Source organism: Grampus griseus (genome assembly GCF_964374135.1).
Source record: "Grampus griseus genome assembly, chromosome: 17".
Taxonomy (NCBI): domain Eukaryota; kingdom Metazoa; phylum Chordata; class Mammalia; order Artiodactyla; family Delphinidae; genus Grampus; species Grampus griseus.
The window spans coordinates 792,214-813,494 of NC_139011.1; the positions used below are offsets into that span (position 1 = coordinate 792,214).

At 69.3% G+C, this 21,281-nt stretch overlaps 1 protein-coding gene across 11 annotated transcripts in view; it reads left to right on the plus strand.

The window, feature by feature from the left end:
- The window catches only part of LOC309835591 (plectin), a 54,352-nt gene that overhangs the window by 25,651 nt on the left and 7,420 nt on the right, over window positions 1-21,281 (plus strand). For 3 of the 11 annotated variants that reach the window (XM_082675165.1, XM_082675169.1, XM_082675167.1), the window contains exons 2-32: window positions 5,595-5,656; window positions 5,957-5,971; window positions 6,082-6,171; window positions 6,964-7,041; window positions 7,124-7,216; window positions 8,362-8,528; window positions 9,144-9,259; window positions 9,337-9,443; window positions 9,519-9,638; window positions 9,717-9,812; window positions 10,026-10,153; window positions 10,409-10,502; window positions 10,980-11,134; window positions 11,220-11,490; window positions 11,566-11,643; window positions 11,728-11,889; window positions 12,044-12,148; window positions 12,268-12,363; window positions 12,587-12,712; window positions 13,875-14,027; window positions 14,113-14,267; window positions 14,351-14,477; window positions 14,564-14,747; window positions 14,826-14,983; window positions 15,121-15,299; window positions 15,637-15,775; window positions 15,877-16,233; window positions 16,316-16,399; window positions 16,563-16,667; window positions 16,760-16,858; window positions 17,833-21,213. In XM_082675165.1, the coding sequence (XP_082531291.1) occupies window positions 5,595-5,656; window positions 5,957-5,971; window positions 6,082-6,171; window positions 6,964-7,041; window positions 7,124-7,216; window positions 8,362-8,528; window positions 9,144-9,259; window positions 9,337-9,443; window positions 9,519-9,638; window positions 9,717-9,812; window positions 10,026-10,153; window positions 10,409-10,502; window positions 10,980-11,134; window positions 11,220-11,490; window positions 11,566-11,643; window positions 11,728-11,889; window positions 12,044-12,148; window positions 12,268-12,363; window positions 12,587-12,712; window positions 13,875-14,027; window positions 14,113-14,267; window positions 14,351-14,477; window positions 14,564-14,747; window positions 14,826-14,983; window positions 15,121-15,299; window positions 15,637-15,775; window positions 15,877-16,233; window positions 16,316-16,399; window positions 16,563-16,667; window positions 16,760-16,858; window positions 17,833-21,213 (7,280 nt within the window). Of the gene's footprint in view, window positions 1-363; window positions 513-4,788; window positions 4,929-5,594; window positions 5,657-5,956; window positions 5,972-6,081; window positions 6,172-6,963; window positions 7,042-7,123; window positions 7,217-8,361; window positions 8,529-9,143; window positions 9,260-9,336; window positions 9,444-9,518; window positions 9,639-9,716; window positions 9,813-10,025; window positions 10,154-10,408; window positions 10,503-10,979; window positions 11,135-11,219; window positions 11,491-11,565; window positions 11,644-11,727; window positions 11,890-12,043; window positions 12,149-12,267; window positions 12,364-12,586; window positions 12,713-13,874; window positions 14,028-14,112; window positions 14,268-14,350; window positions 14,478-14,563; window positions 14,748-14,825; window positions 14,984-15,120; window positions 15,300-15,636; window positions 15,776-15,876; window positions 16,234-16,315; window positions 16,400-16,562; window positions 16,668-16,759; window positions 16,859-17,832; window positions 21,214-21,281 lie in introns of those variants that run through there. The other 8 variants (XM_082675166.1, XM_082675160.1, XM_082675168.1 and 5 more) reach the window with 6 other exon arrangements.

Sequence of the window (21,281 nt, forward strand, 5' to 3'; positions counted from 1 at the left end):
CCGCTCGGCCTGGCTTCCCCGTAGGCCCCTCCTCCTGGCGGGTGTGGCCGAGGGTGGGCAGGGGTTAAGGCTAACCTTGAGCGTGACAGCGTGATAGCTGCGCTGGGACAGCTGAGCCGGCGCCGCCGTGGGAGGGTGGGGAGCGCGGAGCGGCCGGGAGCGGGGGAGAGGGGGGCTGGCGGGAGCACAGTTGGTGCGGCAGCAGCGGCAGCGGCAGCGGCAGCAGCGCCAGGGCCGGTCTCTGGGCGCCTGGCGGACGGTGGTAGGGCGGTCCTGCAGGGGGCGGTCCCTGGTCCCGGGCACCCCCCCGCCGTCCTCTCCGCTCGGGGAAGGGAGGGGGCTGCCCGGCCTCGAGCAGCCCTTCCGAAGGGCGATTCCGCCTGCTCTGCTCTCCAGAGCCATGGAGCCGTCGGGCAGTCTGTTCCCTTCCCTGGTGGTCGTGGGCCACGTTGTCACCCTGGCCGCTGTGTGGCACTGGCACAGGGGGCGCCGGCGGGCGCAGGATGAGCAAGGTAAGCCCGCTGGTGGCTACTGCCCGGGCTGCTGTCACCAGCCGCCACCCCGTCAGGAGGCTGAGGGCGGGGCGGGCAAGGGGCCGCCTCCCTCCCGCCCCTGCGTTTCCCTACGCCCTCCCCTTCCGTCCCGGGAGAAGCGGCTCTGGCACGTGCTCAGAAGCGGTGTTGCCCCCGCCTCCTACCCTGCTTCTCTGGGCAGGGCCGGGGCAATGTGGCTTCATCAGCCTGGAGCCCCCTGCTGGGAGGGGGGGCTCCGGACATGTGGGGAGTGGGTGGCAGGGGCAGTGCAGGAGCATCCAGTCCGGAAGGGAGGTCCCTCCCTAGCAGTCAGGGACAGGGTGAGCACAGGTGACTGTGCACAGAAACCAGCTGGCAGGTACAGGCCGGGTGTCCTGGGGCAGGTCTTGGGAGAGCTCCTGCCCAGGACTGAGGTGGGGATGGGCGTGGGCGGAGCCTCCCCGCCCCTGCGCAGAGGTGAGGCAGGGCCAGGGCCTAGGAACGCCTGGGACCGGCAGCCTGGCTGTGCTCTGCCCGCCCCCTGCTCCAGGTCACCTGCTCTGGGCTGTAGCCCTTGGCAGCAGCGGCGTGCAGCCCAGGAGGGTGGGGCTTCCACTCAAGCGAATGAGTTGGGGGGCGGGGGCATGGGGACTGGGGTTCTGGCCAGAGGGACTGCCTCACTGGGGACCTGCCGGTCCGCACTGGGCATAGCCTGGAGTGTGGAGGCTTGCCCTCAGTGGGGGTGGCCAGAGCTGGCCCCTGACAGGGATGCTGGGCCCGCTGGGCCCTAGGTCTGAGTCCGGATGGGCCTTCTAGGCGTGGCTTTTGGGGGCTGGGGAGCAGCTGGTGACTCAGCTGCAGGGACGGTCAATAAAAGCGCTCGGGCCAGGACTTCTTTGCTGCGGGTTGGCCCTCCCTCCCTCAGCCTGCTGCTGTGCCCTGTCCCCACGTGGGGAAGGGGCTCCCCTTCGGCCGCTGTCCTAGCCTGCTCCCCGTCCCTGCTGCCCTTGGTGCCCCTCCTGCTCTGTTCCCGGCTGTCTCAGCCCCTGCTCCCCGCACTGCCCCCAGCCTCTCCCTCGAATCCTGCAGGGAGCGTCGTCCACGGGAGCGGTTATCTTAGGGAGTTCCCAGGCCTCTTTGTCTTCGAGGGCAGCCTCCCCCTGCCCCCAGTCCTCCAGGCCTAGCCGGGTAGCCGGGTCCTCTCCCTCCACGTAGGGGCGCGGCTTCCAGGCTCACATTGGGCGGGGCGCCCGCCGGGGGGCAGGTTCTCGGCGTCTGGCCCGCCGCCGAGGCTGGGGAGGGTGTGGAGAGAAGAGCTGGCGGCCCCGGCCTCACGGGTGGGCTGGGAAGCAGACGCTGCACTGTCCTGTGTGCTGTCCCCAGGGCGCCCAAGCTCATGGCTGCGCCCGGCACACCGGGGGCGGGAGTCGCTCTTGCCACGCAGAAGGAGGTTGTGCTGGAACGGCCGTGCTGGCTGGATGGGGGCTGCGAGCAGGCCCGCAGGGGCTACCTCTACGGGCAGCTGTGCTGCGTAGGTGGGTGCATGCGGCTGGAGGGTGGTGGTGCAGGGGGGGTCACCTGCCTCTGTCTCCTTGTCATCTCCGCCGGGTGCTGCCCTGCCCAAGTGCAGCCCCACCCGCAGGCTCGGTTCCGGAAACACCTGGGGAGGAAGGCGGAGTGAGGTCCCCTCTGCCCCTTTGTTCCCTCTGGAGAAGGGGGAGGGGGAGGTGGGCGGGGCGGCTTGGGCCTGGGCCTCGGCTTCTGGGCACCAGGCAGTTGGCAGTCGGCCGCGTGAGGGGAGAGGGAGGAGCTGGGGGCGGGGCTGCAGGCCCTCGGCCTCCCGCCTCTCCTGGGCCGAGGTACCCTTCTCCGTCTGCAAGCTTCCTGTCCCAGGAGCGGCTCCACTAATCGTGGCGGGCTTCCAGCCTTAGTTTCCATATCTGTAGGAGGGGGCATCGATATTCTTCAGAGGGCATGGGCAGCTCTAGGGGATGCTGGGCTGGTGGACAGGACAGGGGTCAGGCAGATGTGCAGGCGCACCAGTGCTGGGGAATGTCCTGGGGAGGGCTGGCTGAGATGTGCTGCAGCCTGGCCTGTGGGGAGTCAGGCGGGGCAGGGCCGGCCTGGGAGGGGTTGTCTCTGGGTTTGAGGGCCCGAATAGGATGGACAGGGGAGGGAGCATCTACAGCTAGGAGCGAGGGGCTAGTAGGCAGGGCTGGAGGGAGGGGCTGTGGAGGGGGGAGAGGACGAGCTCTGAGACCCTAGGGGGAGCTCAGAGGCAAGAGGGCGTCCAGGGGGGCCGGGCGCTGGAGCCAGGCTTGGGAGGAGGAGGTGGAACCCCATCCCAGACGGTGAGACAGCATCCTTGGAGGCCCCTCGGTGGCAGAGAGAAATCTGGAGAAGGAGCTGGGGCTGGGGCCTGGGCTGGGGGCTCACCAAGTCCAGTGGGTCCTACTTGTCCTGGATTCCCTGCTCCAGCTCCTGGCTCATTCCCAGGGGCCTCGTGTGTGTGCCCCTCCCCAGAATGACACCCCTACCCCTGCAGGCAGAGACCTCACCTCCCTGTTACAGCTGGACTAGCCCCGAGCCGGCATACAGCAGGCGCTCGGTACAGGCTTTTTGAACTTCTGCTGGGATGAGCGGCTGCGTTTCTGCAGGATCCAAACCCGGGGAGGGGCAGTGGGTGTTAGACCTTCTCGGTGACCCTGTCCTGGGAGTGCTGGCCAGCGTGGGGTCAGATTTGGGACTCTGGAGCGCCTCTGGAGGGTGAAGAGCTGATGTCCTTGGGGCCTCTCCAGGCCCTGCACAGAGGCTGCGGGGTGTGTAGAGCAGATGCAGAGTCTGGGCTTGGGGCCTGAGGGGCCTCTCCGAGGTCGGGAGGGATGTGGCATTCGGCAGAGCCCCTAGGGCCGGGGGTGGGGTGTAAGCAGCTCCACCTGGCTGGGGCACCCCCTACCCCGTGGGGTTTGGGCGCCCTCCTGTGGCTACAGAAGGGCAAGCGGGGATGGGGTGGGGTGAGGTTTCCCTGGAGCAGAGGCCAGAGGCCGGAGGTGCTGTGGGCATGGGGGGGCAGCGCTGACGGCTGCATCACATCACATCTGACTGGAAAATTCTGTGATGGGGCGGTGCATTCTTTCCTGCGGTGGTCGGGCAGCCTGGGCAGTCCCCACGCTTCCAGGGGAAGCTGTGTGCGAGACCAGAGGGAGCAGGCCAGGCGGCACCCCGGTGCCCTTTGTCCTCCCACCTTCACAGCCCAAATAGCTGTTATCTGTGCGCCCCACCCGTCCTGCCCCCACTGCCCCCAGGTGCGGCTTCCTTTCCTGTGAGTCACCGTGCGGGGGAGGGGGGCCTCCCCATCCCTGACTCACTGGCTGCCGCCCCTCCCCCCCACCCCGTGCTCCCCTCTGGCCCCAGACCTCCCCTCCCAACCGTGGGGCAGAGTTCCTGCGGCTCAGGGCTGGGCAGTCCTGCTGGGTGAGTCAGCGCTTGGCTATGTGCCCCCTCCCGCCCTGCTGTGTGCTCTGCCTTCGTATGGGGCACTGCTCCAGGACGTGCCTGGTGGGCAGCTCGGGGAGGGCCCGCCTGGCACTGGACCATAGTGGCCCTGAAGCCAGGGGCACAGTGGAGCCTGGCTCCCACCCCACAGAGGGCATGTAGGTCTATGAGAAGGGATGATTTAGGGGGGCTGCAAGGAAAGGATGGGCGCTTGCCCCCCCCAAGCCAGGTGTCACTCAGCTTGGGGGTCCCTCCTTAGAGCCCCTCCAGCAGGTAGCGTGGGCAGGCACAGGGGTAGCCCTGGGCTCGGCAGCTCTGAGCCGGTGCTTGCCCAAGAGGTGTGACCTGTGGGCTCCCTGGGCCCAGCGGCACTCAGGTACCCTCCCTGTGGGGGGACCCTCCTTCGGAGTGGCCATGAGGAAGGCGTGTGGTTCCCTGTGATTCCGGCGAGGTGCCAGGTCCCCTTGTACCCCCGGGTCCCGCCAGGGGCTGCAGCGGGCTGGGTGGGTGAGGAAACCCCTGGGTTTCCTGTTTCTGTCGGGCTGTGGGTGTGGCCATGGGGGAGGGGTCATCTTCCTCCTTCCCGCAGGGACACTCCCTTTCTGGGGGTTGTGCAGGGTGGGGTGGGGCTCCAGGGGCGGGGACAGCAGTTGGGGAGTACTGCGGGCCGGGCGTGGCCCCACCGACTGGGCTCTGAGCTGAGCTGAGCTGAGCCACTGAGCGAGCACCTTCGGCCACTGTGTGCCGCACACCAGAGCACAGCACCTGGGGACTGAGGGACCGAGCACCGAAGGGGTGGGCGCGGCATCATGTCTCAGAACTGGCTCCAAGTGCCCGAGCCCAAGGGCCTGGGTCACAAGAGAACCAGCTCGGAGGACAACCTCTACCTGGCTGTGCTCAGGGCTTCAGAGGGCAAGAAAGGTAGCGGGCCACTCCTCGCTCGGCAGGGCAGGCGTGGGGCAGGAAGGGCCCAGTTCCTGCCGTGGGAAACGTGGCACTGGGTGGGGTGGGGCCCAGACTCTGAGGGTCTGAATTTGGGGGACAGACTGAGGCAGGTGGCTGGCGCCACGGGGAGCGTGCTGTGTCCTGGCCCAGGTGCAGAGCTGCCGGGGTCGGGGGGCCAGCCACCCGTGCCCAGCACAGAGAGGCCAGCAGTGGCCTGTGGGCCTCGGGTGTCGGGCAGTGTGTGGGGGGACAGCTCTCTGTGTGCCGGGAAAGGCCCACTGCCCCGTGGGGAGGAGAGCTTCACCCTCGCCGCATCCCTGCCCAGCCCAGGGCCCTGGGGGGGCAGCCTGTGGGGGGAGGGGCAGGCCGGGACCTGTGTGCCGTGGCTCCAGACCCTCCCAGCTCCAGGGGGAGACAGTGAGGAGACCCAGCGGTGGGCACCGTGCCTGGCCCCTCCCCACCTGTCCAGGGCTCAGGAGGGCGGCGTCGGGCAGGGGCAGGGAGGCTGGGTTGCCTTGTGAGGCTGAGGCCCCCTTCAGGCGCCAGCCGCTGTTATCTGGCTGTTATCTGCGTGGTGGTCGCCTCCTGGGGGCTCGCAGGGCTCCTCCCAGGCCCCAGGTAACCTGGCCCTGTCTCTCCCAGATGAGCGGGACCGTGTGCAGAAGAAAACGTTCACCAAGTGGGTCAACAAGCACCTCATCAAGGTTGGTGGCATGCGCACACGTGGGTGTGTGCAGAAGCGCCCGCGTTGCGTGCGCGTGTCGCAGGGGCTGAGGAGACTGCGGGTGGGGGTGAAGGAGCGTGCCCCTGGCCCTCCAGCCCGAACAAGGGCCCGCACGCCTCCTGCCACCCAGCCGCTCGGGGCCATCCCTCTCTGCCCTGGGAACTCACCTCCCACCTCTGAAACCTGTCCTTTTCTGTCTGCTTCCTCCCCTCGCTCGCTCCTGCCTCCTGTCTCTGTCCCCCTCCTCCTCCTCTCCGTCTCTCCTGGTCTCTCTGTGTAGCACTGGAGGGCACAGGTAGGTGCCTCCTCGGGGGTGGGTGTCTTCTGTGGTCCCCTGCCTCATGCCCTCTGGGCCTGTTGGTGGTTCTGGGGACCTGCGGCCAGCCCAGTCCTCTGTCCCTGCAGGCACAGAGGCACATCAGTGACCTGTATGAAGACCTCCGTGATGGCCACAACCTCATCTCCCTCCTGGAGGTGCTCTCAGGGGACAGCCTGGTACGTGCGCCCAACCGCCCGCCCCCTCCGAGGCCCCGCCTGCGTTCCCTCCTGGGGTCTTTCCCCGTGCCCTCTCCGTGTCCAGCCTGGCCTCGCCCCCCACTGCGCCTCCTGGTCCGGAGTGTCGGGCCTGGCCCGGGAGCGGCCCGCGGCGCACAGCCCTGCTGCCCTGCGTGCTGGAGCCTTGACACCGTAACCTCACGCTCTGCTCTGCTTTGGTTTCTCTGCTGCTTGGACTCTGAACTTTGATCTCTGCCCTTTACCCTTTGCCCTGCTCTGGCCGGGCAGCCAAGAGAGCGGGACGTAATCAGGAGCTCGCGCCTGGTGAGTGGTTGTGCCCGCTGGCCACGGCGGCACGTGGGCTCCCTGAGACCAGGAGCCCAGCTCACCCAGGGCCGATGGCACTTGGGCTGGCAAACGGCCCTGCATCCAGCTGCCTGCCATCGTGCCTGCCGCACTGCCTGGGCCGGGGCTACCACCACCCGGCAGGAGGACCCCTCCCCCAAAGCCACCGCCCTCCCCCCCCCCCCCGTGGCTTCCTGGCTATTGTCTCCTCCCCTCCCCCTCCTTCCTTCCCGCAGCCTGGTCCCTGCTGGGCCTGGCCCCTGGGCCAGCGGCCCCCCCTTCCCAGCTGGGGCGGGTGGACCCGGGTCAGGGAAGGGCTGCTGCCCCGCTGGGGAAGACCCTCACGATAGATGCCTTGGGGGTTCTGAGGGCGGGCAGACGCCGCAGCCACAGGACGGGCTGTGACCGGGCTCTGGGGCCGCTGACCGGCCCTGCTTCCCCTCCCAGCCGCGGGAGAAGGGCAGGATGCGCTTCCACAAGCTGCAGAACGTGCAGATCGCCCTGGACTACCTCCGACACCGCCAGGTAATGCCGCCCACCTGGCCGCGGGCCCCAGCCCCCTTCTCCGGCCCGCTCGGGGGCACGACTGAGGGCAGCTTGCTCGCAGGTGAAGCTGGTGAACATCAGGAACGATGACATTGCCGACGGCAACCCCAAGCTGACCCTCGGCCTGATCTGGACCATCATCCTGCACTTCCAGGTAGCATGGCCGCCCGCTGACTCTCTGCCACCCCCGGAGTCTCCAGCGGGGCTGGCCTGGCACCCGGCTAGGCGTGCGGCCTGGGAGCTGGGGCCCTCGGCATCCTGGCACTTGGAGCCTTCCCGCCAGCCCGTGCCGCTGCCCTGTGCTAACTCCGTGGCCTCAAGGCCCAGGCCTCTCTCCAAGGCCTGCCTATCCCGTGCCTTCTGGCCCTGACTGGGCAGGGCCCGCAGAGCCTCCCTGCAGAGGAATGCATTCTCTACTCTTGGTGTGGCCTCCTGCCCCAGGGAAGGTTCTAGAGAAGCACCCCACTGCACGGGCTGACTCACCCACTGCCTGCCCGGCCCGCACAGGAAGCCGCAAATCTGAGAGCTGGGCAGGCAGAGCCTGTCTGGCACAGCAGCTGAGTCACACAGGCGGGCAGGCCGACAGACAGATAACTAGGGCCAGGCGGGCGGGGGAGCAGACAGGCTGGCAGACCCAGGCCTGAAGGATTGGACGAGTGCAGGGCCCGGGCATTGCAGTGGCCGCGCATGCTCAGTCCCCGGGACATAACCCTGGCCTGCAGCCAGAGAGGCCCTGCCCCGCCCCCTGCCCCTCGTGACAGCCTTTTCTTGGCCTGGGACTTCTGGGTGAGCTCCATGCGCCCACCATCCACCAACTCTGATCCATGCCTGCCTTGCGGGGTGCGGGGTGTGCCCCAGGAGGAGGGAGCCCAGGGCACCCACCATGTGGCGACGGCAGGGGCCTTGCGGGGTGCGGGGTGTGCCCCAGGGGGAGGGAGCCCAGGGCACCCACCATGTGGCGACAGCAGGGGCCTTGCGGGGTGCGGGGTGTGCCCCAGGAGGAGGGAGCCCAGGGCATCCACCATGTGGCGACGGCAGGGGCCTTGCGGGGTGCGGGGTGTGCCCCAGGAGGAGGGAGCCCAGGGCACCCACCATGTGGCGACAGCAGGGGCTGGGGGCCTGCCATTCCGTGGCAGCTGCTGCCTAGAGTGGCCTCGGCTTGTGACACTGAGGTGTGGCGGGTCCCTGCGGCCCCAGCCTGCCTCAGCTGGCCTGGCAGCTCCCGTGCACCCTGACCGGGCGCCGGGCAGGTCGGTGGCCGTGGCTGAGCTCCCGTCTCCTGCCCGCTGTGTGGGGCAGATCTCGGACATCCAGGTGAGCGGGCAGTCGGAGGACATGACAGCCAAGGAGAAGCTGCTGCTGTGGTCCCAGCGCATGATAGAGGGCTTCCAGGGCCTGCGCTGTGACAACTTCACCTCCAGCTGGCGAGATGGCCGCCTCTTCAACGCCATTATCCATCGGCACAAGTACGCGGCCCGGGGCAGGGAGGGCACTGTGGGTCGGGGGCATCCCTGCAGCCCCTCAGCTGGGCAACTTCAAACGAGTGGGGGCGAGGAGGCGTCTGCCGCCCACGGGGACCTGCCGCCCACAGGGACAGGCACCAGCGCCAGCCCGCCTCCCTGGGAGGGTGCAGGCGAGTAGGCCCAGCCTTACGCACGCCCTTCCCGCCTCCTCCTGGGACCTTCCTGAGGCCGTGCCGGCTTCGAGGCCAGAGGACAGCAGCCTGCTGGTTTTCAGAGCCATGAGCGCTGGCCCCACGTGGACACCCCAGAAGGGGCCTGTGTGGGGTCGGCCCTGCGGGGGGCCCAGGCTGACCGGCACCCCACCCTGTGCCTGTGCCCACTGTAGGCCCCTTGAGCTCCTGGGGCCAGGGCCCAATGTGTGCAGCACCTGCAGGTGGGCTACCTGGGTGGGTGGGACTGGACGCTAGTGGGGTGGGGGTGTTTTTCAGGATGAGCGTGTGCTGGGGGTTCTGTGTCTCTGGGGGCCTGAGGAGGGCATGTCTGTGCGCTGACCTGCCCGGTGGGCCTCGCTGCCCCTGTGTTCCCGCCTGCCTGCCCCACCCGCCCCTTTGCCCACAGGCCTACGCTCATCGACATGAACAAGGTGTATCGTCAGACCAACCTGGAGAACCTGGACCAGGCCTTCTCCGTGGCAGAGCGGGACCTGGGGGTGACAAGGCTCCTGGACCCTGAGGGTACGTGCCGCGGCCCCCGCCTCACTCTCTCCTCCCCTGCCGCTCGCTGAGGCCCCTCTGACCCTCCTCCCCCGCAGATGTGGACGTCCCTCAGCCCGACGAGAAGTCCATCATCACCTACGTCTCATCCTTGTACGATGCCATGCCCCGGGTGCCCGACGTGCAGGACGGGGTGAAGGCTAATGTGAGTGCCGGCCGGCAGGCCCGGGGCGGGCAGGGGATAGGCGGGCCCCTGACGGCCCGTCGCCCCCCTCCCCAGGAGCTGCAGCTGCGCTGGCAGGAGTACCGCGAGCTGGTGCTGCTGGTGCTGCAGTGGATCCGGGCACACACGGCTGGCTTCGAGGAGCGCCGCTTCCCCTCCAGCTTTGAAGAAATCGAGGTGGGTTTCTCTGCTTAGCCGGGGTCCTGTGCCCGCTGTGGAGCCCCAGGTTTGGCTGCTGACACCTCTTGTCCCCAGATCCTGTGGTGCCAGTTCTTGAAGTTTAAGGAGACGGAGCTTCCAGCCAAGGAGGCGGACAAGAACCGGTGCAAGGGCATCTACCAGTCCTTGGAGGTGAGGGGGGTCCTGGAGGGAGGGGAGCGGGGGGCATTCTGGAGGTGAGTGAAGCTGCCCGGGAGCCCGGGGCCTGTGGGGTCCCCTCCAGCAGGCTTGGCCCGGCCTTACCACAGAGCTGGGACCAGGGCTGTTTCAGGTCGGGTGGGCCGGGGGCCCGGGTGGCCCCCAAGCCTCTGCTGGCCCAGGCCTGAGCTAGGCCCTTGCCCACAGGGGGCGGTGCAAGCAGGCCAGCTCAAGATGCCCCCCGGCTACCACCCGCTGGACGTGGAGAAGGAGTGGGGCAAGCTGCACGTGGCCATCCTGGAGCGGGAGAAGCAGCTCCGCAGCGAGTTTGAGAGGTGGGCGGGCGCTGGGGTTGACGGGGCAGCTGGGCGGCGGGTGGGGCCCTGCGGTGGCAGGGAAGCCACCCCGAGGGTGAGTCACTGCCTGGGGAGGAAATGCCCCCTCCCCGAGGCTGAGAAACCCACACTGAGCTGTGGGCCGCAGGCAGGCTGGTGGGCAGGCCGGGAGCAGGAGGGGAGCTGCGCTCTGCGGCGGGGAGCCTGGTGGCCAACGCCACTCACTGGGGGTCCCGTGGCTGCTCTGGGCCGCAGACTAGAGCGTCTTCAGCGTGTCGTGAGCAAACTGCAGATGGAGGCCGGGTTGTGTGAAGAGCAGCTGAACCAGGCCGACGCCCTGCTGCAGTCGGTGAGGGGCGGGCACGAGGGTGGGCCTGGGCGGGGAGGCTTGGGGGAGGGAGGCGGGCCCTGAGCGCTCCTCCCTCTGGGTGTGGAGCAGACTCTGACCGCTAGCTTCGGGCAGAGTTGGCTCCTGGGCACCAGGCCCGCCCTGAGCTGCTGCCCAGACCCGTGGGGCCCAGAGAGGCAGGACTGTGTGGGCCTGGACAGGGGCTCTCTTGGGGAGAACTTTCCAGGGGTGGGAGCTGGAGGACAAGACCACGAACCGTCCGGCTTCTGGGCCCTAGTGGAGGCCTTTGGACCCGGTCCTGGGTCCCCCAGAGAGGTGGGGGCTGCGGGTTTTGCCAGAAACATCAGAAGAATGTGCCGTGGTGGACGGGGAGGAAAGGGAAAGGATGGAGGTGGGCCTGGAGGCAGCGGGGGAGCCCCATGCAGGCAGGCGGGCGGCGGGGTGTCCAGGCTGTGAGTCAGGGCGACCACCTTGCAGGATGTCCGGCTGCTGGCCTCAGGCAAGGCCCCGCAGCGGGCGGGCGAGCTGGAGCGGGACCTGGACAAGGCGGATAGCATGATCCGGACGCTGTTCAACGACGTGCAGACTCTCAAGGATGGGCGGCACCCGCAGGGCGAGCAGATGTACCGCAGGTGGGCCAGGCCCCCGCCCACTCCCAGGGCCTGGGGAGGGCACCCCGCTTCCGCTGACCCCTCCTGACCCCTGCCCCGCCCACAGGGTGTACCGCCTGCATGAGCGTCTGGTGGCCGTCCGCACCGAGTACAACCTGCGTCTGCGGAGCACGCCGAGGCACCCCGAGCTCGAGGACTCCACCCTGCGCTACCTGCAGGACCTGCTGGCCTGGGTGGAGGAGAACCAGCGCCGGCTGGACAGCGCTGAGTGGGGCGTGGACCTGCCCAGCGTGGAGGCGCAGCTGGGCAGCCACCGAGGCCTGCACCAGTCGGTCGAGGAGTTCCGGACCAAGATCGAGCGGGCGCGCACTGACGAGGTGAGTGGGGGCCGGGCGGTGGGCGCGGGCCAGGTCCTGGCCGCCGCAGGCCTCACCCCTCCTCACCTCCCACAGGGCCAGCTCTCCCCGGCCACCCGGGGCGCCTACCGAGACTGCCTGGGTCGGCTGGACCTGCAGTACACCAGGCTGCTCGTGAGTGGCGGCCGGCTGGGAGCCGCGGTGGGGGGGTGGGAGGGGGGCGCGGGGCTGACACACTCCCCGCCTGCCTGCTCACAGAGCTCCTCCAAGGCCCGCCTCCGGTCCCTGGAGAGCCTGCATGGCTTTGTGGCCGCCGCCACCAAGGAGCTGATGTGGCTGAGTGACAGGGAGGAGGAGGAGGTGGGCTTCGACTGGAGCGACCGCAACACCAACATGGCCGCCAAGAAGGAGGGCTACTCGGTGAGGCAGGTGGCCAGCCTCCGGGCCCTCCCCTCCCACGACTGCCCTCCCCAGTGCGGGTCCGGCTCCAGACCCCGGGTGGTGCTTGGCGGGAGATGGGTGGACCCCGACGCGGCCCTGGCACCACCCCTGAGAGCCCTTGCCTCCATGTTAGGCCCTGATGCACGAACTAGAGCTGAAGGAAAAGAAAATCAAAGAGATCCAGGGCACCGGCGACCGCCTGCTTCGGGAAGACCACCCTGCCCGGCCCACGGCGGAGGTGGGGTGGGGATGCGGGGACCCCCCCCGGGCCCCCCTGGTGTGGTGGGGCAGGGCTGGGGGGACCCCCCGGGCCTCTGTGCGGGGCAGGGCCCGACGGGGCCATGTGCTGTGCTGCAGTCCTTCCAGGCGGCCCTGCAGACCCAGTGGAGCTGGATGCTACAGCTGTGCTGTTGTATCGAGGCGCACCTAAAGGACAACACCGCCTACTTCCAGGTGAGAACTGGGCTCCCCAACCCCCGGCTCTGCTGCAGTGACCTCGAGGAGCCCCTCCCCGTGTCCGTGCGGACGTGGATAATCGACCCCGCGCACTGCCCCACGGACCTCGCGTCAGAATCCTCCCCGGTTGTTGGGCCCAGCCCCTCCGGCCCGTGCTGGGGCAGCTTTGGCCGGGGGCTCTCGGCTGTTGGCCTAGCGTTACCCATTTCTGCCGCCGCAGTTCTTCTCGGACGTGCGGGAGGCTGAGGAGCAGCTGCGGAAACTGCAGGAGACGCTGCGCAGGAAGTATACCTGTGACCGTTCTATCACCGTCACTCGGCTCGAGGACCTGCTGCAGGACGCCCAGGTGAGCCGACCACCCGGGCCCCCGCCGAGCCCAGGGCCGTGCAGCCCGGCAAGAGACAGACGCTGAGGCCCGGCCTCTTGGCCTGTGGGGCTGGAGGGGCACAGGCGGCGGCAGGCATCGAGGTGGCAGGGTCCAGGGCCAGGGGGGCACAGGGAGAGGCTGGCCCGGTGTCTGGGCTGCATCGATGCTCTGGGAAGGTCCCTCTGGAGGCGGAGCGTGGTGACTAGAGGTGCCAGCAGGGGTCAGGAGGCACGATAGGGGCTGGAGGTCAGCACAGTGGGGCGGGGGTATGGGTGAACCGAGAGCTTAGCGGCAGGGTCCTGGCCTGGGGGCAGGTGGCTGGCCAGAGCTGGTACGAGCCTCCCCCACCCACACAGCCCCTGAAGGGAGTAGAGGCCTGAGTCAGCTGCTCTGTTGCCAGCCACGTCACCACGGGCAGGTCCATCAGCATCTCGGGCCTGACAGTCTGGGGCAGGCGCAGTCGGGAGGGCTGAGGAGACGGGCAGGTCCATCAGCATCTCGGGCCTGACAGTCTGGGGCAGGCGCAGTCGGGAGGGCTGAGGAGGACACAGAGGCAGCTGAGTGTGCTGCTCAGGTGCCCTGGGGCAGGGAGTGATGGAGGAGAGAGGAAGCTGGCAGGCCCTGCCGCCTGGAGCTCCTGTGGTCAGGAGTGGGGGTCAGCGAAGCCTGGGGTCCAGGAGGCCCCCTCAGTGGCAGCATCGGCCCAGGAGGGGGCGGGAGAGGTGCAGGCAGCTTCCGCGTGGACCCTGACCTGCAGCCTTGGATGGTCCTCCATCCCTCGGAGTGGCTGGATGGGAGGAGGTGGGCGACCTTCCACAGCAGGACAGGGGAGGGCAGAGGGGAGAGGACGCTGTGGGGCCCTCCCCTGAAGGACGCCACATGTGACGGGGGCTGGGGAAGCCCTTCGGTCCTAACTGGGAAGGAAGGAGTGTCGGTGGGACCGGGCTCCTGTCCTGGCTGAGTGCCGAGCCCCACAGCATTCTGGGGGCAGTTGGAAGGACGTGGGATCTCAGGGCGTTGCGGGGGTCCAGGGGTGCTCCTGCATTTCCCGGGGTGGGCACGTGGGTCCTCACAGACGCCCCGTCTGGGTGCTCGGTGTCTGACGCCGGGTGATGGTCTCTGAGCTGCCCCTCCTCTGCAGGACGAGAAGGAACAGCTAAACGAGTACAGGGGGCACCTCTCGGGCCTGGCCAAGCGGGCCAAGGCCATCGTGCAGCTAAAGCCCCGCAACCCAGCGCACCCCGTGCGGGGCCGTGTGCCGCTGCTGGCCGTGTGCGACTACAAGCAGGTGGAGGTGAGGGCTTGGCCGGGCAGGGTGGGCCGGGCAGGGTGGGCATGGGTGTGGGTGGGGCCACGCTGCGATGCTCTGACTGCTTCAGGTGACCGTGCACAAGGGTGACGAGTGCCAGATGGTAGGCCCTGCGCAGCCATTCTACTGGAAGGTGCTCAGCAGCTCCGGCAGCGAGGCCACCGTGCCCTCCGTGTGCTTTCTTGTGCCCCCGCCCAACCAGGAGGCCCAGGAGGCCATCGCCAGGTGCGTGGTCCTGGGTATGCAGCTGGAGAGGGTGGTGTCGGGCGGGTCCCCGGACACCCCTGACTGTGCCCCTGACCTGGCAGGCTGGAGGCCCAGCACCAGGCCTTGGTTGCGTTGTGGCACCAGCTGCACACGGAAATGAAGAGCCTTCTGGCGTGGCAGAGCCTCAGCCGCGACATGCAGCTCATCCGCTCCTGGTCCCTGGTCACGGTACGACCGCCCCGCTGGGCACTGTGGGTGGTGCCGGGCGGCAGGGGTCTTCCTGCGGCCGTGCTCAGCCCTCGTGCCGTCTGCAGTTCCGCACGCTGAAACCAGAGGAGCAGCGCCAGGCCCTGCGAAGCCTGGAGCTGCACTACCAGGCCTTCCTGCGGGACAGCCAGGACGCTGGTGGCTTCGGGCCTGAGGACCGGCTGCAGGCTGAGCGCGAGTACGGCTCCTGCAGCCGCCACTACCAGCAGCTGCTGCAGAGCCTGGAGCAGGGTAGGCGGGTGCCGCCGGGGTGGGGGGTGGCGGCGGAGGGCGTGGCTGGGGCAGCCTGTGAGCTGGACATGTCCGCAGGCGAGCAGGAGTCGTCCCTCTGTCAGCGCTGCATCTCAGAGCTCAAGGACATCCGGCTGCAGCTGGAGGCCTGTGAGACGCGCACCGTGCACCGCCTGCGGCTGCCGCTGGACAAGGAGCCCGCGCGGGAGTGCGCTCAGCGCATCACCGAGCAGCAGGCAGGCCCCGTCCACCCCCCCACCCCACCCCCACCCCGTGCTGCACCCTACCCCCTGCTGCACCCCACCCCGGCCTTGCACACGTGCTGTGTGCTGGGCGTGTGGGCTCAGCTCGCCTCCTGCTCCGTCTCTCGTAGAAAGCACAGGCTGAGGTGGAGGGGCTGGGCAAGGGGGTTGCCCGGCTCTCTGCCGAGGCCGAGAAGGTTCTGGCCCTGCCCGAGCCGTCACCCGCTGCCCCCACTCTGCGTTCAGAGCTGGAGCTGACCCTGGGCAAGTTGGAGCAGGTCCGCAGCCTGTCCGCCATTTACCTGGAGAAGTGAGTGCACCTGACGGCGGCCGGGGGGCTGTGACCGAAGGGGCGTCTTGGGGAGTACATGGACTGGCAGGGCAACGGTGCCAACGAGGTGGGGTCCGCTGGGGGGTCTGGCCACGGGATGGCCGGTGTGGACCAGGGTGGGGGTCGCAGAGGTGGCCGGAGGGGTTCAGTCCTGGTGTGCCTTGCAGGCAGGGCTTCCTGATGACTGGATGTGGGGTGAGAGGGCTTGAGGGGCTATTAGAGGAGGACTTAGGGCCCCCCACCCGCGGGAGGGTCACTGGTGTGGAAGGTGTGTGGGCTGCACCCCAGCCCCGCTCTGAGCCCTGCTCTCCCACAGGCTCAAGACCATCAGCCTGGTGATCCGCAGCACGCAGGGGGCCGAGGAGGTGCTCAGGGCCCACGAGCAGCAGCTCAAGGAGGCCCAGGCCGTGCCCGCTACCCTCCCAGAGCTCGACGCCACCAAGGCTGCGCTGAAGGTACCGCCACAGGCCCGCGCCCTGCCGTGAGGGCCCAGAGACGCCGGGGCCAGCGGCAGGGGCCTCGGGCTGAAACGGCACCCTTTTCTCTGACCCAACAGAAGCTTCGGGCCCAGGCGGAGGCGCAGCAGCCTGTGTTCGATGCCCTGCGGGACGAGCTGCGGGGGGCGCAGGAGGTGGGCGAGCGGCTGCAACAGCGACACGGCGAGCGGGACGTGGAGGTGGAGCGCTGGCGTGAGCGGGTCGCCCTGCTTCTGGAGCGCTGGCAGGCCGTGCTGGCCCAGACCGATGTGCGGCAGCGCGAGCTCGAGCAGCTGGGCCGCCAGCTGCGTTACTACCGCGAGAGCGCGGACCCGCTGGGCGCCTGGCTGCAGGACGCCAAGCAGAGGCAGGAGCAGATCCAGGCCATGCCACTGGCCGACAGCCAGGCCGTGCGAGAGCAGCTGCGGCAGGAGAAGGTAGGTGGGCCCCGGCCGGGCCGGTGGGAGCCGGGCGGGGGCGTGGTGCGCCCTCTGGCTGCTGACCACCCTGCTCTCCCAGGCACTGCTGGAAGATATCGAGCGCCACGGGGAGAAGGTGGAGGAGTGCCAGAGGTTCGCGAAGCAGTACATCAATGCCATCAAGGTGAGGCCTTGGCAGCCTCGTGTCCCAGGGGAGACGTGCAGGTGGTGGGCCTGGGACCTCAAGGGGGCCCCGCAGGCCAGGCCATGCTGGGCAAAGCCTGTGGGCAGGTTCAGGGGCAGGGTGGGGAGGGCAGAGCTGGCGGCCAACCAGCGTGTCCCTGCAGGACTATGAGCTTCAGCTGGTCACGTACAAGGCACAGCTGGAGCCGGTGGCCTCACCAGCCAAGAAGCCCAAGGTCCAGTCGGGGGCCGAGAGCGTCATCCAGGAGGTGAGGCTGAGGGGCAGGGCTGGTGGGTGGGCTGAGCCTGAGTCAGCAGGGGCAGGGCTGACTCTGGGTGCCTCCTCCCTCCCGCCCCCCAGTACGTGGACCTGCGTACCCGCTACAGTGAGCTGAGCACGCTCACAAGCCAGTACATCAAGTTCATCGGTGAGACTCTGCGGCGTATGGAGGAGGAGGAGGTATGACCCGCCGGGGTGGGAAGGCCATCCTGCTGCCCACCTTGCCCCAGATGTGGCCCCTAGGAGCCCGCCTGAGCTCTCCCCACGCCCTCCCCCCCAGCTCCCCGCAGCACGGCCTGTCCCCAGGCTCGCCTGACCTGCGGCCCAGCCCACCTTGGCCCGACGCCGCACTGCCCTCCCTGTGGCGGCTGCTGTGGCGGCTGGCATCTTCTCTTTCTCTTCTGTGTTGGCGCTTGCCCCCACCAGGCGTCCCACCGGCTCTCGTGTGTGTGCCTCCTCGGGACTCTGCATCGGGCTCTTTGCTTGGCCACTTGCTCTGCAAGAACCTTGGGCTGTTGGGTCATGGGGGCTGGGGAGGGGTGCCCCGAGGTGCTTGGGTGAGGAAGGGTACCTTCCCCGTCTTGTTCCTCCTGCCTCCTGGGTGACCCCTCCGTCTGGCCTACCTGCAGCTTCCTCTCTGCTCAGAACCGCAGGCTATCGAGTCCCCCTTCCGAACTGGCTCAGATCTGCGCTGATGTCCCACGCTGGCCACCCTGCCCCGCCGGGTCAGGGAGAGGGGCCCCGTGGCCAGAGCCAGGCCGCCGGGCATTCAGCGGTGCTCAGGCAGGGCTGTATGGCGGGCGCGGCTCCCAGGCCCTGTGAGCCCTTTGCTTTGCTTGCTCTCTCTCTCTCTCTCTCTCTCCCCCCGGCCCCTGTCTGTGTGTCTGTCGCCTGTCTGCGGGAAGAGGGGAGAACATCTGGGTCTCCTATCCCCAGGCTGGTGAGCACTGTGGAGCCAGGTTGCGCTCGCTGCCCCAAGTGCCCTGGGTGGGTGCACGCAGCCTCCCTCGGCTGGGCCGGGACCTCTGTCCCCTCCCGACCCCTGCACCGCGCTGTCAGGGTGAGCTGTGGTGGCACCGTGTCGTGTGCTGGGAGCACCTGCTCCGTGCTCACTCCTCTCTCCGGTTTTCTCCCTCTCTCTGCTGCGGCCGCAGAGGCTGGCTGAGCAGCAGCGGGCAGAGGAGCGGGAGCGACTGGCCGAGGTGGAGGCCGCACTGGAGAAGCAGCGGCAGCTGGCCGAGGCGCACGCACAGGCGAAAGCGCTGGCAGAGCGCGAGGCCCAGGAGCTCCAGCGGCGCATGCAGGAGGAGGTGGCACGCCGGGAGGAGGTGGCGGTGGATGCGCAGCAGCAGAAGCGCAGCATCCAGGAGGAGCTGCAGCACCTGCGGCAGAGCTCGGAGGCGGAGATCCAGGCCAAGGCCCGGCAGGTGGAGGCGGCCGAGCGCAGCCGGCTGCGGATCGAAGAGGAAATCCGCGTGGTGCGCCTCCAGCTGGAGGCCACCGAGCGCCAGCGCGGTGGGGCAGAGGGTGAGCTGCAGGCACTGCGTGCGCGGGCAGAAGAGGCCGAGGCGCAGAAGCGGCAGGCCCAGGAGGAGGCGGAGCGCCTGCGGCGGCAGGTGCAAGACGAGACCCAGCGCAAGCGGCAGGCGGAGGCCGAGCTGGCCCTGCGTGTGCAGGCAGAGGCTGAGGCGGCTCGCGAGAAGCAGCGGGCCCTGCAGGCGCTGGAGGAGCTGCGGCTGCAGGCAGAGGAGGCGGAGCGGCGCCTGCGGCAGGCAGAGGCAGAGCGGGCACGCCAAGTGCAGGTGGCCCTGGAGACGGCGCAGCGCAGCGCCGAGGCAGAGCTGCAGAGCGAGCACGCCTCCTTTGCCGAGAAGACGGCGCAGCTGGAGCGCACCCTCAAGGAAGAGCACGTGGCCGTGGTGCAGCTGCGGGAGGAGGCCACGCGGCGGGCACAGCAGCAGGCCGAGGCCGAGCGCGCCCGCGCGGAGGCTGAGCGGGAGCTGGAGCGCTGGCAGCTGAAGGCCAACGAGGCGCTGCGGATGCGGCTGCAGGCGGAGGAGGTGGCGCAGCAGAAGAGCCTGGCACAGGCCGAGGCGGAGAAGCAGAAGGAGGAGGCGGAGCGGGAGGCGCGGCGGCGCGGCAAGGCAGAGGAGCAGGCCGTGCGGCAGCGCGAGCTGGCCGAGCGGGAGCTGGAGAAGCAGCGGCAGCTGGCGGAGGGCACCGCGCAGCAGCGCCTGGCGGCGGAGCAGGAGCTGATCCGGCTACGGGCCGAGACGGAGCAGGGGGAGCAGCAGCGGCAGCTGCTAGAGGAGGAGCTGGCGCGGCTGCAGCGGGAGGCGGCCGCGGCCACGCAGAAGCGCCGGGAGCTGGAGGCCGAGCTGGCCAAAGTGCGGGCTGAGATGGAGGTGCTGCTGGCCAGCAAGGCGCGGGCCGAGGAGGAGTCACGCTCCACCAGCGAGAAGTCCAAGCAGAGGCTGGAAGCCGAGGCCGGCCGGTTCCGCGAGCTGGCGGAGGAGGCCGCCCGCCTGCGCGCCCTGGCGGAGGAGGCCAAGCGGCAGCGGCAGCTGGCGGAGGAGGATGCTGTGCGGCAGCGGGCGGAGGCAGAACGGGTGCTGGCCGAGAAGCTGGCCGCCATCAGCGAGGCCACACGGCTCAAGACGGAGGCGGAGATCGCGCTCAAGGAGAAGGAGGCGGAGAACGAGCGCCTGCGGCGGCTGGCAGAAGACGAGGCTTTCCAGCGGCGGCTTCTGGAGGAGCAGGCGGCCCAGCACAAGGCCGACATCGAGGAGCGGCTGGCGCAGCTGCGCAAGGCGTCGGAGAGCGAGCTGGAGCGGCAGAAGGGGCTGGTGGAGGACACGCTGAGGCAGCGGCGGCAGGTGGAGGAGGAGATCCTGGCGCTCAAGGGGAGCTTTGAGAAGGCGGCCGCCGGCAAGGCGGAGCTGGAGCTGGAGCTGGGGCGGATCCGTGGCAACGCCGAGGACACGCTGCGCAGCAAGGAGCAGGCGGAGCAGGAGGCCGCCCGGCAGCGGCAGCTGGCGGCAGAGGAGGAGCGGCGGCGCCGCGAGGCCGAGGAGCGTGTGCAGAAGAGCCTGGCGGCCGAGGAAGAGGCCGCGCGGCAACGGAAGGCCGCGCTGGAGGAGGTGGAGCGGCTCAAGGCCAAGGTGGAGGAGGCGCGGCGCCTGCGTGAGCGAGCAGAGCAGGAGTCGGCTCGGCAGCTGCAGCTGGCCCAGGAGGCCGCCCAGAAGCGGCTGCAGGCAGAGGAAAAGGCGCATGCGTTCGCAGTGCGGCAGAAGGAGCAGGAGCTGCAGCAGACGCTCCAGCAGGAGCAGAGCATGCTGGAGCGTCTGCGCAGTGAGGCCGAGGCGGCGCGGAGGGCGGCAGAGGAGGCGGAGGCAGCGCGGGAGCGGGCCGAGCACGAGGCGGCGCAGTCCCGGCGGCAAGTGGAGGAGGCGGAGCGGCTGAAGCAGTCGGCGGAGGCACAGGCGCAGGCGCAGGCGCAGGCGCAGGCTGCCGCGGAGAAGCTGCGCAAGGAAGCCGAGCAGGAGGCGGCGCGGCGGGCGCAGGCAGAGCAGGCGGCTCTGCGGCAGAAGCAGGCGGCCGACGCCGAGATGGAGAAGCACAAGCAGTTTGCTGAGCAGGCGCTGCGGCAGAAGGCGCAGGTAGAGCAGGAGCTGACGGCTCTGCGGCTGCAGCTGGAGGAGACCGACCACCAGAAGAGCATCCTGGACGAGGAGCTGCAGCGACTGAAGGCGGAGGTGACGGAGGCGGCCCGCCAGCGCGGCCAGGTGGAGGAAGAGCTGTTCTCGCTGCGCGTGCAGATGGAGGAGCTGGGCAAGCTCAAGGCCCGCATCGAGGCGGAGAACCGCGCGCTCGTTCTGCGCGACAAGGACAACACGCAGCGCCTCCTGCAGGAGGAGGCGGAGAAGATGAAGCAGGTGGCGGAGGAGGCTGCGCGGCTGAGCGTGGCGGCCCAGGAGGCGGCGCGGCTGCGGCAGCTGGCGGAGGAAGACCTGGTTCAGCAGCGGGCCCTGGCAGAGAAGATGCTCAAGGAGAAGATGCAGGCGGTGCAGGAGGCCACGCGGCTCAAGGCGGAGGCAGAGCTGCTGCAGCAGCAGAAGGAGCTTGCCCAAGAGCAGGCCCGGCGGCTGCAGGAGGACAAGGAACAGATGGCGCAGCAGCTGGCACAGGAGACGCAGGGCTTCCAGAAGACTCTGGAGACAGAGCGGCAGCGGCAGCTGGAGATGAGTGCCGAGGCGGAGCGGCTCAGGCTGCGCGTGGCCGAGATGAGCCGGGCTCAGGCCCGTGCGGAGGAGGACGCCCAGCGCTTCCGGAAGCAGGCGGAGGAGATAGGCGACAGGCTGTACCGCACGGAGCTCGCCACGCAGGAGAAGGTGACGCTGGTGCAGACGCTCGAGACCCAGCGGCAACAAAGTGACCAGGATGCCGAGCGCCTGCGGGAGGCCATCGCGGAGCTGGAGCGCGAGAAGGACAAGCTCAAGCAGGAGGCGCAGCTGCTGCAGCTCAAGTCTGAGGAGGTATCTCCCCGCGCGTGGGCAGGGATCTGGGGCGGGGTCTGCTCTCGGGCAGGTGCTCCCGGAGGCCC